This window comes from Mus caroli, unplaced genomic scaffold (assembly GCF_978045245.1).
Source record: "Mus caroli unplaced genomic scaffold, Mus_caroli_1 scaffold_8, whole genome shotgun sequence".
NCBI classification, from domain to species: Eukaryota; Metazoa; Chordata; class Mammalia; order Rodentia; family Muridae; genus Mus; species Mus caroli.
In genome coordinates this window covers 44,599,814-44,613,873 of record NW_028227263.1, presented here as the reverse complement: position 1 = coordinate 44,613,873, position 14,060 = coordinate 44,599,814, and the positions used below count along the sequence as shown (strand labels likewise).

Here is a 14,060-nt window from a genome sequence, read left to right as displayed (position 1 = left end):
CTGGTGCCCTCGCTCCAGCTATTCCCCAAGCCCAAGCTGGAAAACGCTCGGTTGACTAACTGCAGATTCTTATTTTACCTGTTTTTTTGTTTGCTTGTTTGTTTGCTTGATTTGATTTGATTTGATTTGATTTGATTTTTGAGACAGGGCTTCCCTGTGTAGCCCTGGCTGTCCTAGAACTCTCTGTAGACCAGGCTAGCCTCAAACTCAGAAACCCACCTGCTTCTGTCTCCACAGTGCTGGGTTTAAAGATGTGCACTGCCCACCATGCGCTTATGAGGCAGACACAGGGCTAGAAGAAAAACATTGACAGCACCAAGGCTCCAGGGTCTACAGCTCTTTACCAGGGCTGCCATTCAGAAAGTGAGAGCAGAGCAGTACAGATGAGATGGTGAGGGAGAGAGTTCAGAGCATGCTATGGTCCCAGGTTCCATCCTTGGTCACACACACACACACACACACACCAAATAATACTTAAAGCAGGCAAAGAATATAGATTTAACCTACAGGGGATAAGGAATATTTGAAAGACCTTTAAGCAGCAGTGTCAGATTCTCACTTTACAAAGACCCTCTGAAGGCAGGTATGCAAAGGAGGGGCCTCACAGGAAGAGACCCAGTGAAGAGTCAACTGAAGAATCCGTCGGTAGCTGCAGCAGCCTGGTCCAAAGCAAATTTCATGAGCCCTAGACATCTTTGAGGAGAGAGGTATTGGCCCCATGAGCCAATGTCTAGCCTGAGTAATCAAGTGGCTGAGCCCATGAGCTAAAGCAAGGAAATCTGCAGGCCAAGCAGCAGATGCAGGAGGAGGAAGGGGACCCCTGGGACAGTGCTGAGAATGTGATTTCTATGGACCAGCCCAGAGATTCTCCAATTTAGGAATATTTAGGAATAGTCTGGCCAAAAGTCACCATTCATGATTCCTTCAGCTCAAAGGCTAATAGAAGCTTCCAAAGGAATGGCCCCTGTCAATCTAAAGAGGATTCCGTGGCCCAGAAGCAGTGAGGGATTAGCTGCAAGCCCAGCATAGATCAAAGGTTCAAGGAGGAGTCACCACAGCGACAGGCGATCCACAGAGTGTAGCACACGTGTTCATTCTTGAGGCATTGTACAAGGCAGACGGGGCCACTCCCTGTGTGTTACTGATGAGCTGGTAGACAGGGCCCCTGAGGAAGGGGGGAATAACAAATGCAGTGGTTATAAGGTCACGTGATCCAGAGTGTGGGGTGACAGAAGTCCCTGGACCCTGCCAGGCCTGACCTCCCAACCCTGCATGGAGAAAAATCAAAAACTCTCTAGCTGTCACCAAAGTACCATGAACACTGGGTCATCTCCAGGAAAGAGAGTCTATAGCCCAACATAGAAGTCCCAGAAAAAGCCTGGTCCCTCGAGCACTACCCCCCTCTTCTTCCCTTCAAAGACTCATAAGGATTCTAACCCTAAGTCCAGGCAGGGCTGATAGGTAGCTCATAAGCCAAGGGTGAGATTTGTATCCCAGCCAGGATAACTGACAAGGACAATTCTATCTTTGGGATATCTTAATTGTCCAAGAAAACTAAGATGTGAATGTTAAAAGTCACCCTTGGGATCAGTTGTGCAGTATACCTGTTCCCCTGGCCCTTGGTGGACCGTCCTGAGGCCCAGTTATGAACAGAGCTTTGGTCTCACACTGTAATTGCTGCTAGGTTATTACTATGTCCAGGACAGCAATGTATGAACTCAGCCATCAGGAATTAGCTCAGAAGGCCAGTGTAGAACACACAAAGTGCTGTGTGCACATGCTTGGGTCATGTCATATGAGCACCCAGACTTAATCCTAAGTTCAAGCTGTCCCCCCACTGATTTGGTTGTGTTAGAGCCAGTTAGCAAAGCAAAGAGCTGGGGGTTAACAGCTCAAGAGCTGAGCCTTCTTCCCTTTTCCCATCCCAAACCAGGGACAGCAGGGTGACCAACTCTAAGATGTGGGGTGCCACGCCCCCTTGGAATTAATGCTTTCTTGGAGGCCTAGGCCAAACGCTAAGCAAAAGAAGCCAGGAGCCATGCCCAGCACTCTGGTGCTTGTCAGTACATGGACTTTAGAGGCAAAGACAAGCCCTGACTGAGCCTGGGGTCATCAGGCAAAGGGAACAGAAGTTTGACATAAGCACGGTGACAGGCTTAAACTGGGGCAGGAACCCACCATGGTTCAGTGATCTGTCCCCAGGGCCAGGTTCTCTAGCTCTGACTCAGACAACCCCAGGCAGGGATTCTATCCCTCTCCATCTCTCCTACCTCTGGTTAGGAGGAAAGAATAAAGGATACAAATTAAATTTGGCCTAGAAGGAAAGCCAGGTATAATGAGGTACCCTTGGGATGCTCTCTAGCCTGGTTCAGAGGGCAAGGCATAGCTCTGGGGTCAGGTTGTCTCTGTTGTCCTGTATTCTAGCTATAAGACTCTGAACATGCAGCTAGTCTCTGAGCTTGAGTTCTCTGTAATTGGAAAGATCCAAGCAGTCAGCAAGTGAGTGCTGAACACTGAGGCCAGACACGGGCCTCTACCCAGGGCTGTTCCATTCTGGAGATGGATGGAGGAGGCACTGTAGTGACACCTGCCAGTCCATTGATTCCTCAGTGAGACCCTGCTCAACACGTCACATGTGTCCATTGTCATGCTTAGATGCCCTTGAGGCTTGCTTTGTCCCCAGGGATGTCCCCCTTGACCTGATTGCTTTAGAGCACTGCACTTGCTCTTCTGTCCCTGCCGTTGCTTTTCTCATTCTACTGTATACCTGCTCCAGAAGGGATGCTTCCTCGGTGTCACTCCGTGAAACATCCTAAAGTGTTTAAAGAAGGAACCTTGCCATCACCCCCTTTGCCGGGATGAAGAATGGCTCTAAAAATAGATAGGCTGGACATGGTAGCACACACCTATAGTCCCAGCACTAAGGAAGCAGAGGCAGGATGATCTAGAGTTCAAGAGTTACACAATATGTATGAAGCTTGGCTGGCCTACATGAGACCCTGTCTCAGAAAATAAATAGGCATGTGCGTAGGTAGATATGTAGGTAGGTAGGTAGGTAGGTAGGTAGGTAGGTAGGTAGGTAGATAGATAGATAGATAGATAGATAGATAGATAGATAGATAGATAGATAGATAGATAAAAAGCAAGCTAGGAGCCGGGCGTGGTGGCGCACGCCTTTAATCCCAACACTTGGGAGGCAGAGGCAGGCGAATTTCTGAGTTCGAGGCCAGCCTGGTCTACAGAGTGAGTTCCAGGACAGCCAGGACTATACAGAGAAACCCTGTCTGGAAAAACCAAAAAAAAAAAAAAAAAGCAAGCTAGGAGACAATGGCTCAGGAGTTAAAAGTGCTTCTTATAGTTCAAGCCTAGCAGCCATGTCATGTGACTTACAACCACCTATTACTCCACCTCCAGAGGATATGGTACTGTCCTTTTACCTCTGCAGGCACCCACACCTGCATGGTATAAGAAAGAAAAGAAAAAAAAAAAAATCTGGGCATAGTGGTAAAAGCCTTTAATCCCAGCACTTGGGAGGCAGAAGCAAGTTGATCTTTGTGAGTTTGTGGCCAGCCTTGTCTACATAGTTCCAGGACATTCTCAGCTACATAGTAAGACCTTTCTCAAGAAAAAAAAAAAAAAAACAAGATGTAGAAGTGAGTGCTGTCTGACTTTACAAGATAACCTAGGCCACAGGAATAACAGCTGTCTGACCATTTGCCCAGCTTGCTTTCATAAAGCATTTCACCAGTGACAGCTTCTATTCCTCATAATCGTCCTCTAGGACATCCTACCCTGCACGGGTACAGCAAGCGACCCAGGCTTCCCTTCATCATTGTCATTGTTTTCTGGTCTCACTGACCCTCTAGACCAGGATCATGACAGGCTCAACAAGTCCCAGCCTAGAGTAGGCCTCCAAAGGAAGTGTGTTTGGTGGGAAATCAGACTGACAACTGGAAGCCCCTGGGATTCTAGGTGCCCTGAGGACCAAAAGCAGGTCCACCTCACATGGAGGCATCAATCAGTGAAGCCATTGTTGTTAGGACGTGAGTCCCATGCCCAGAGAGCTTAGAGTGAGGGGCATCAGCATAGAGCATTGGAAAACAGCTGTCTGGTGGAGCTTGTCCAGCTGCCAGCTTCCTAAACATTACCATCCCTCATCCTCACCAGGGCCGCCTGACAGATGGCAAGGGGAAGACCATTGACTGCAAGGATGCCATCTTCATCATGACTTCCAATGTAGCCAGTGATGAGATTGCCCAGCATGCATTGCAGCTCAGACAGGAAGCTTTGGAGATGAGCCGAAATCGAATCGCTGAAAACCTTGGTATGGTGTATGGCCTGGGCTGTTTCAGGGAGGTCATGTGACCACTAGCATACTTAGAGGTAGAAATGGAGTTGAGCTTCTTAGAGCAGAAACAGGCATCATACCAGAGAGTATCGAGGACAAGAGATTGTGTTCCTCCCTCAGTAAATCCCAGGCCTACTGGTTTACAGGAGGGCTTCAGAAACTCACACACACACACACACACACACACACACAGTCATGGGTCTAGAGAGATACACACTCAACAGACTCTGAAGAAATACCAGGTCAGAAATTATGGAAGTGGGCAAGGCCTCACATGAGGTTTCAGAGATGGCATCAGAGAGAGGCTGCATCTGCCTTTCTCCTCAGGATGAGCCCTGGAGCCTCTTTGCTAAGTCAGAACTCAGGCCTTCATCCTGAATCTTCTCCTGTCTCAAACAACTCTCTCCTGAGTTTGTGGCTTCAGGCATCTGTGAGCCAAAGGGCCTCAGAAGTGTCTAGTTATTGAGGAGGTCAATACTAGGCCCAGGGACCTTAGACTGGCTGCATGCACTCAGCAGAAAGCCCGTGGCTCTTCCATAGAGCCAACATAGCCCAGAGTTCTCTGAGTGTAGCAGGTAAGTACTTTATGATCTGTCTTCCCAGGGGATGTCCAGATGAGTGACAAGATCACCATCTCCAAGAACTTTAAAGAGAATGTGATCCGACCCATCTTGAAAGTGAGTTTTTCTTCTGACCTCCTGTGGGGGCTTTAGGACAGAGGAACCACACATGAAATATGGAAGTCCCTGCCCAACATCACTGACACCTCCCCTTAACCTGGCTCTGCAGGCTCACTTCCGGAGAGACGAGTTTCTGGGACGGATCAATGAGATCGTCTACTTCCTCCCTTTCTGCCACTCAGAGCTCATCCAGCTGGTCAACAAGGAACTGAACTTCTGGGCCAAGAGAGTAAGAGAGCTAACTGCCCATGGGTGGGGATAAGTAAGAGAACTGACTGCCCATGGGTGGGATAAGATATCTGGAACTCAAAGAATGACCCCAAGGTGATGTGGGTCCGGCTGTCCAGGGAGCACAGTCTCAAGGCCCTCTTGGACCAATGTGCCTAGAACTGGAAGGCCCTGGGCCACATGCAGACAGACCTCTCTCTGACCCACCTCAGGCCAAGCAGAGGCACAACATCACACTACTGTGGGACCGCGAGGTGGCAGACGTGTTGGTTGATGGCTACAACGTCCACTATGGTGCCCGCTCCATTAAGCATGAGGTGAGCACAGAAGCCTGAAACAAGCATGGTACCTTTATACCTTTCTCCCTGGTGACCACAGACTTAACTTCAGGCTCAGCCAGTCTCCCTGTAGTTTAGCTGCTAGAATTATCCATACCAACAGAAGTCCTTTCAGAACTAAAAAAAAGATAATCAATTAAAACTAAGTGGTGGGGAGGGGGCGTTGAAGAGATGGTTAGGAGCACTGGCTGCTCTTCCAGAGAACCCAGGTTCAATTCCCAGCACCCACATGCCAGTTCACAACTGTTTGTAACTCCTGTTCCAGGGATCTGACCCCTCACACAGGTACATACAATCAAAACACCAATGTACATTTAAAAAAGAGAGAGAGAGAGAAAAAACAAAAAACTAAGGGGAATGGGTAATGGAGGGAATTGTAAGGGACTGAGAGGAGAGGAGGGACAGTCGGGAGGGGGTGATCAGGATGTAAAGTGAATAAATAAATTAATTTTTAAAAATAGTCTCTTAAGCAGGATGAGTTAGTATGAACCCTCATTTGAAGAACCTGGGCTGAGAGCCTCAAAAACTACCATCATGAAGCCTTTAGCAGTAGCCTGTGAGCTTGTAGCTGTTTAGCCCAGTTTGCAAGTAAGAACTAAGACTCCGAGATGCTGGCTCACCCAAACACATGACAGAGGCCAGCTCCAGCTCCTGGCTCCAGCCACAGGTCAGGTGCAGGCCAAGGCATAATGGCCATGTCATCTTCTACCACCTGCAGGTAGAGCGGCGTGTGGTAAACCAACTGGCAGCAGCCTATGAGCAGGACCTGCTACCAGGGGGTTGCACCCTGCGTATCACTGTGGAGGACTCAGACAAGCACCTCCTCAAGAGCCCTGAGCTGCCCTCACCCCAGGCTGAGAAGCGTCCACCTACATTGCGACTGGAGATCATTGATAAGGACAGCAAGACCCGCAAACTGGACATCCAGGCACCACTCCACCCTGAGAAGGTGTGCTACACCATCTAGCATCCACCTGTCTGTGCCCTGAACATCTAATAAAGGCCCCTTGCTGTGGCATGGCAACCAATCCACCTTGCCCTCATGCCTTTCCAAGGCCTAGCATCCTCTCCTACGTTTCTTGGTTGTGGGGTTCATAGTCTGTTATGATCTCCAAGGCAAGGAACAGGAAGCCTGGTCTGCACTTCAGTGTGCACTCCATTCCATGTCCTCACTAGAACATTGACATGTGGCCAGAAGCTCAGAAACATGCAGCGGAGAACAAGTCTGGCTGAAGAAGATAGGGCTCAGGCAGTGGTGCGCCACCTCTGCTTGTGCTGATGCAGCTCATCCCCAGGATGGCCCCGTGGCAGTGGGGGAAGCCAGGAGCCCCAAGCACAGGTAGCTCTGTATGTAGTTTATTCTACAGCTACCTCTTTCCCATGCCCTACAACTGTCAGAGTCAAGGCTTGTGACTGAGCCAGTGTAGAGCACCCATAGGTCTGACTGGTTCCTCTTCCTGCCTTCCTCTGGGGTGGGACCATGGTCCCAGGTGAACACCTCAGCTCTGAGATGGGGCTCATTCAGCAGACTGGCAGTCTAGATAATGGAAGGTGCTGTGGGAGCAAGGCTGGAGTCAGGCTCCACACAGGTGGGCACAGGTCTGCCTTAGCTCTGTCTCTTAACTGCCATCCCAGCCAGGTAGCAATTCCATGGGCCTGGCGTGCCCATGAAGGACAGGAGGACACAGCAGGGCCTGGCAAGTCATTCTGCATCATCTGCAGAAACCATCACCACTACAGGACTGAGTAGAGCCCTCCTGTGTGTTAGCCAGCCTCTGTCAAGATGTTTAGACAGGGCTGAAGTCAATGCCATGATTCATAGATTGTCATGACAAGATGCTCACAGCTCTGAGTGACACCACCTCACCCCTAAGAGGCAGCCTGCTCCTCACTACCTCAAAACTGTATTCTCTTTTTACTTTGAAATTCTCTAGGCTTACAGAAAATTATGAAGAAAAAAAAAAGTAAACCTCTTACTCCTTTACCTCAGCCTCTCCTGTCACACAGCATAGACGCATGGGGAGTGACAGGACCAGGAAAGGAGCATTGCCACACACTCCTGCCCCACCTGCAGGCTGTGGCTTTCACCAGCCTGGATATCCCACAGTGCATTCTCCTTTCCGTCGCCTTCCCCTGTGTCTGCCCAAGGCAGTTTCTGTGTCCTCCCTGCTCTTCAGAGATCGTGACATTTTTGAAGAGTCCAAGCCAGTTCTTTTGTAGAATATCCTTCAGCCGAGATCTATCTAATGCTCTCACTGATGAGATTGGGGGTCTGCGTTTTTGGCAAGGTGAACACAGAGACCAATGCCCTGCTGCCTCCCTCACAGCACATGGCAGTGTTAACTGTAACCCCAAAGCTCGAGTTGTCTAGAAAAAGGTTCTCTACTGTAAAATTGAAAGTTTCAGGCTAGGGTGTAGTATTAGACCTTGGCTAGCATGCACAGAGGCCTGGGTTGATTCCCAGTGCCACAAAAATAAATAAGCGTATAAATATAATTTTTTCCTAGAACTAAAATCAAGCCAAACTACTTACTGGCTTATGCCTGGACTCCCAGCAATTGGGAGGTTGAGGTAGGATCGTCACAAGTTTGAGGCTACTTTGTGCTGCATACTGAGTTCCAGGCCAGCCTAGGCTACATAGTAAAACCCAATCTCCAAGAGTCAAGTAAATACATCTCTATAAAGTTGAGACTGGCCTGGTCTGCAGAGAGAGCTGCGGGCCAGCCAGGGCTGCAGAGTGAGACCTTGTCTTAAAAAACAGCAATCCTCTACCATGGCCCTGCAGGTTATGGCACTTTTTACCCAGCCTGATGACTTGAGTTAATTCCTTGAACCCATATAAAGATGAAGGTAGGGGACCAACATCAAAAAAATGGTCCTCTGACCACACACGTGGTGACTGCCCGCCCCCATACATACACAGACATATACATGACAGTAATAATACATTTTTAAAGTAATGATAATGTTCTGGGAAGGTACTTAAAGCTGTGTAAATGCTTTATACGTGCTTATATTTTTTAGAGTAAGTGTCCATCTCAGCTGAGACATTTTACTGTTGAATTTCCTGTTTTACTTGTGCAGATTTGTTGTTCCTTATCCATCTGTGTTTAATAATTGGTGTTCTGTTCCAAAGAAACCCTTTACCTCATTCATTTACTCAGAATGTATGCCCATGTATTCTGTGGTTATGATGTAGTAGGAACTGTAATGCTCCGAGCAGCCACGTGGGGCCTATGTGAGCTCCTTCATGCTTTGGCGTTGCTTGCACCTCCATGTTCTGCCACTGTAGACTGTCCTGGGCCAACTCGCAGCCTCCCCGCCACAGCTCCCATTTCTCCAAGGCCTTCCTGTTTCCTGTTATTGTGTGAACCAATGGTTTCTTGATGCTCTAAAGAATTATGTGTGTGAGTGTGTCTGTGCGCCGTATGTGTGCAGTGCCTCAGGAGGCCAGAAGAGGGTGGTGGATACCCTGGAACTAGTTTCAGTGTTGTGCCACCATGTAGGTGTTGGGTTCGAACCTGAGTCCACCTAGAGCAGTAAGTGCTCTTAACCACTGGCCCACCTCCAGCACATGTGGCCTTCTTAGAACCTTACTATCCTTTTCTGCTTCTTCCTTGCCTGTTTCTCTTTCTTTCCTTCTCCTGTGTTTGTCATAGAGCAGTGGTTCTCAACCTGTGGGTAGCGATTCCTTTTGGGGTCAAACAAGTCTTTCACTAGGACCATAGAAAACGCTCGCATTATGATTCACAACAGTAGCAAAATTACGGTTATGAGGTAGCAACAAAAATTTTGTGTTTGGGGGTCACCACTATATAGAAGGGTCACAGCATCAGGAAGGTTGAGAACCGCTGTGCTCAAGACTTAAGTCACTGGGACAGTGCCCATCCCCTAGGCCTCCTTCCTGTTGGATCCTCAACTGTGGCCAGGGACAGCTGCCATTTAACTCAAAACTAGATCATTTTTATGACTGAAAACCCCATAGCCACCTTCCTGATTGTAGGATGGGGAGCAGAATAGGTCCTTGGGCTCTGAGGTACTTGGGTTGTCACCTCCATCAAGAGGCCAGACCCCATTGGTTATGCTGGACTAGTCCAGTGCCTGAGTCCCTCCCTTCCTGGGCTTTGCTCAGCGTGCATGCACCGCTTGTCCTGGTATCGGTCTGTACTAGAACACAAGCTGCAGGAGGACACCTGACCTGCCTGGCTTAACATTCAGAGAGCCTGCCCTGGTCCAGCGTGTAACAAATGCTCCAGGAATATTTAGGTGGGGAGGCCCTAAGACAGGACACAGTTGTTTATTTGTTCAGCATTCTTTGACTTGGTGGGAACATGAAGTCAGGAGGTGGGACCCAACAGGACTGAGAACTGCGTAAGCAAAGCAAGGTGACAGCTGGCTACTTATATAGGCCCTGACATCCCTGGATGTGGTGCAAAAGAGAGATGGCTGAGCAGGTCTTGCACAAACCTGTCATCCCTGCAAGTTGGGATAGGGGCCTCTGGCAGGAGGAGGGTGAGTTTAAAGTATGTGGCGATTATTTTAGATTTAGAGTTAGTGAGGAGGAAAAATAACGCCTTGGGGGCTGGATTGATGGTTGGGCAGTTTAGAGTGCTGATTGCTCTCCTACATAGAGGACCTAGAGTCAGTTCTCAGCACCCACGGGGCAGAGCACAGCTGTAGCTCTAGTTCCAGGGGATCCAACACCTCCTGGCCTCTGTGAGCTCCTGCATACATGGTACACCTGAACTCAAACACATTAAAATAAAATTAAAAATTAATGATACTCTTTTTTTTTCAATTTTTATTAGATATTTTCTTCATTTACATTCCAAATGTTATCCTGAAAGTCCCCTATACGCTCCCTCCTCCCCCCTGACCCCCCTGCTCCCCTACCCAACCACTCCTACTTCTTGGCCCTGACGTTCCCCTTTACTGGGGCATATAAAGTTTGCAAGACCAAGGGGCCTCTCTTCCCAATGATGGCCGACTAGGCCATCTTCTGCTACATATGCAGCTAGAGACACGAGCTCTGGGGGCACTGGTTAGTTCATATTGTTGTTCCACCTAAGAAAACGATTTTTAAAAAATTAACTAGCCAGATATGGTGACCCACTCCTAGGATCCCAGTGCTGAGGAGGCTGAAGCAGGCCGGTCTTTGTGGGTCAGCTAAAAGTGTAAGTTAAATAGGTAAAATTTGCTGAAGCTGCCACGGGAAAAGGGAGTCATGAAAAGGCCAAATAATGAAAACACAAGATGAGTAAGAAATGACAGGTAGTTCTGAGAGGGGAAATCATTTCTAGACTTGTACAGCAACAAATATGAAGACATGGAAGATGTAGCCTGATTGTATTGTTGTCAGAGGAGGGGGGACTTAGTCATAGAGCAGTTGCTTAACCTGTGTGAGGCTCTGTCCATCACCACCACCACCCTCAAAAACAATAATAAAAACTGGTTTTGTTTTTGGTGGCTGTGGGCATGTTTTTTATTTTTTTGAGATAGGATCTTTTTGTGTAGACCAGGCTAGCCTTGAAATCCACACAGATCCACCTGCCTCTGCCTCCCCACTACCACAATCTACACTGGTGTGAGTCTGTGTTCATGCTGTAGAGAGGGCATGTGTAAAGATCAGGGGTCAGCCTCAGGCGTGATCCTCGGGATTCACCGTGTGTTTGTTGTTAGTACGTCACAATATTAGTGGTATTACATCTTTACTTAGTGTATGGAGATGGGGAGGGCACATACGCCATGGCATGCTCTGGCAGTCTGGAGCCAGGGGACCTGCTCCACCTGCTGCACCATCCACCGGCTGGTAGTCTGTGAGACAGGTCTTGACTTGGGTTGGAGGCTGAGCAAGCAACTCCTTGCTTCTCGTGCCGGGTACAAGCGAGTACCACCCTGAGCTTTCCATGTAGGTGCTCGTGGAGCAGGCCCTTTACCAATTACGCCATCTCCCCAGCCCAGGACTAAACTTGTGATTTGGAATATATATATAATTAGTTTCAGCTTGACCCGTCCACCTGGGAAAATAGGGACTCGGTTGAGGAAACTGTCCTATTTGGTTGGCTGGTGGGCAAGACTGTGGGCATTTTTTAAAGGCAAATTTAGGAAGGAGGGCCCAGTGTACTTTAAAAAAAAAAAAAGCTACTTTTAATGGTGGTTCTTAAATGCTTTAACCTCCCTTGTAGCCCACCACCCACCCGAAGTAGTGGGAAAGAAAGACTACGGGGGAAGTGGACGGGTTTAGAAATGGTTCTTTGGAGCGACTGCCATCTGTGTTGTCAGGAAATCAGCAGTTCAGCGCACAGGTCAGCAGCGGTAGCAATACCCAGCGGAGACAGCCAGGCCTCAGCCTCAGCACCAGTCAGCAGGAGGGACCTGGAGGAACGCCAGGAGAAGTTCTCTGCTGTGCCTCGTCTCAGCAAAGTGGAGATCTATGAAGATGGGAGAGACTAAGACGTGTTTAACTATGTAACCAAGCCAAGCTCAGCTTCCATCACAGTCCGTCGAGTCCTTTTTATGCTCCCTCCAAACATCACATGTCCTCCACCAGTCTTGCCTTAGCAAGTGCATCTGTCTCAGCTGATATCACTGTGCCAATCAGCCCAAGTCCTCAGAAGCAGCAAGAAACTGACACACCACCAGAAGTGCGTTTTTCTCTATGGAGTCCCGACAGATGCAGCTCAACTATGCCATGTAAGGCAGATCAATACATGTGTGTCGTTAGCGAAGAATCCTTCATTCCATGTCCTTTCACGTGTTTTCTTTAGCACGTGTTTCCTTTCATCTGTCTGCTTCAGCAAAATGTTTCTTCACAAGTCTGCCTTAGCCTTTCACCTGTGTCCACTCCAGGAAAACACTTCTTCACGTGTTTGCTCCAGCAAAACACCATCCAACACAACTGACTTTCCAAAGAACCCTTCAGTTTCCACTTGAGCCCAGCCTTGTATGGGCAGTGCTATCCCTGGGCAGGTGGGCTTAGCTAATGGTCAAAGTGGATGGGAGAGCCTGGACGCTGTTCCTCTGTGCCTTGGCTCAGTTCCTGATGGCTTCCCTCAGTGGACATCTGTATGCAATAAGCCATAAACTCTCTACTCACCCAAGCTGCTTTTGGTTAGTGTTCTACCCTAACACAGAAAAGTAACAATATAGAGTAAATTAAAATACATCTATGCGTGTATATGTGTGCATGATATATGTAGATACACAGATGTAGGCATCACTGCCCTCCCAAATATTAGAGGATGAGTTCTAAATGCTTTAGACCAATCCAAAAAGACCAATCTGGCTTAATGGTCCATTCTATAAAAACCACTTGGGAGATGGCTGTAGGGGGATTGGGAGTCCAGAGTCATCCTCAGCTACGAGTTCAAGGTCAGCCTGAACTATATGAGTCTTTGTCTTTTAAAAAGGTAGTTGGGTGGTCCACGGTGGCTCGTTCTTGTAGTCCCAGCACTTGGGAGGTGGAGGCTGAAGGATCATCCCTGGGTAGTGACTGTGAGGCCAGCAGACCTACATGAGACCCTGTGGAAGGAAGGGATGATTGAATGAATGAGCTCAGACTTGATAAGACTGATCAAAAGATCATCCCAGTGTCACCTCTGACTATATGTAGAAGTTCCAAGTAAGTAAATTGAACCGTAAGCACCTGCAGCCAGTGTCAGCAATACCATCAAACCAGCGAGTGCTAGCTAGTCCTCTGGAAGGAGAATATCTGTTTCACCTTTACAATTACAATTATTGTTGAAGAGAATGCCCTCATTTTTAGAAAATATAAAGACAATTTGAGACGTTTCTGCGATGTACACAGGAGGAGAAGCTGCAGTTACTGTTTGGAAATCTGCAGGAAAGTGTACAGAAATTCTTTATATTCTGTTTGCAACTTTAAGTTTAGAACAACTTTAAAATTAAGGTCTTTAAGTGAAAGATAAAACATGTGTATGTTGTTTTGACTGGGATTTGATAAAAACCCTAAGTTCAAGAAAACATTTGTATGTATATGATCAACCACCAAGAAACTACTTAAGTGTTTGACTTGTAAGTGCTGGCTGCCTCTCAAGGCTGAACAAGGCAGGACATTACTGTGAAAGCAGCTAGAGGAGAATACCAAATGGGAACAAATTGTGGAAAGTAAATTCTGATGTGCAATTGTGTATTTAGAAAACCCAAAGGCAGTTGTTAAAACTTAACTTGGTGGCTGACTAAATAAAAGCTCAGTATACAAAAAAAAAAAATATATATATATATACACCTCTTTATCGTACCATTGTATTGGTTACTTTTCTGTTGTTGTGATAAAGTTCCAAGAGCAGGGCAGCTTGTACAAGAGGTTTACTTGGGAATTATTACACTTCCAAAAGGACGAGTCTGTTGTAGTGATTATTTAATCCCAGCCTGAGGTTTCTACCCTGCCTTTGCTATTTAAGTTCCTGGATGAAAGACACACTCAGCCTTTATATTTACAATAAG

General features: G+C 47.7%; 1 protein-coding gene across 2 annotated transcripts in view; it reads left to right on the top strand.

Moving 5' to 3' along the window:
- Positions 1–6,622, top strand: part of Clpb (ClpB family mitochondrial disaggregase) — a 124,847-nt gene extending 118,225 nt beyond the window's left edge. For both annotated transcript variants that reach the window (XM_021166915.2, XM_021166917.3), the window contains 5 exons: positions 4,168–4,324; positions 4,952–5,025; positions 5,138–5,257; positions 5,469–5,573; positions 6,313–6,622. In XM_021166915.2, coding sequence (XP_021022574.1) covers positions 4,168–4,324; positions 4,952–5,025; positions 5,138–5,257; positions 5,469–5,573; positions 6,313–6,561 — 705 coding nt within the window. In that variant the 3' untranslated portion in view covers positions 6,562–6,622. The remainder of the gene's footprint in view (positions 1–4,167; positions 4,325–4,951; positions 5,026–5,137; positions 5,258–5,468; positions 5,574–6,312) is intronic.
- The last annotated feature ends 7,438 nt before the right edge of the window (positions 6,623–14,060 follow it).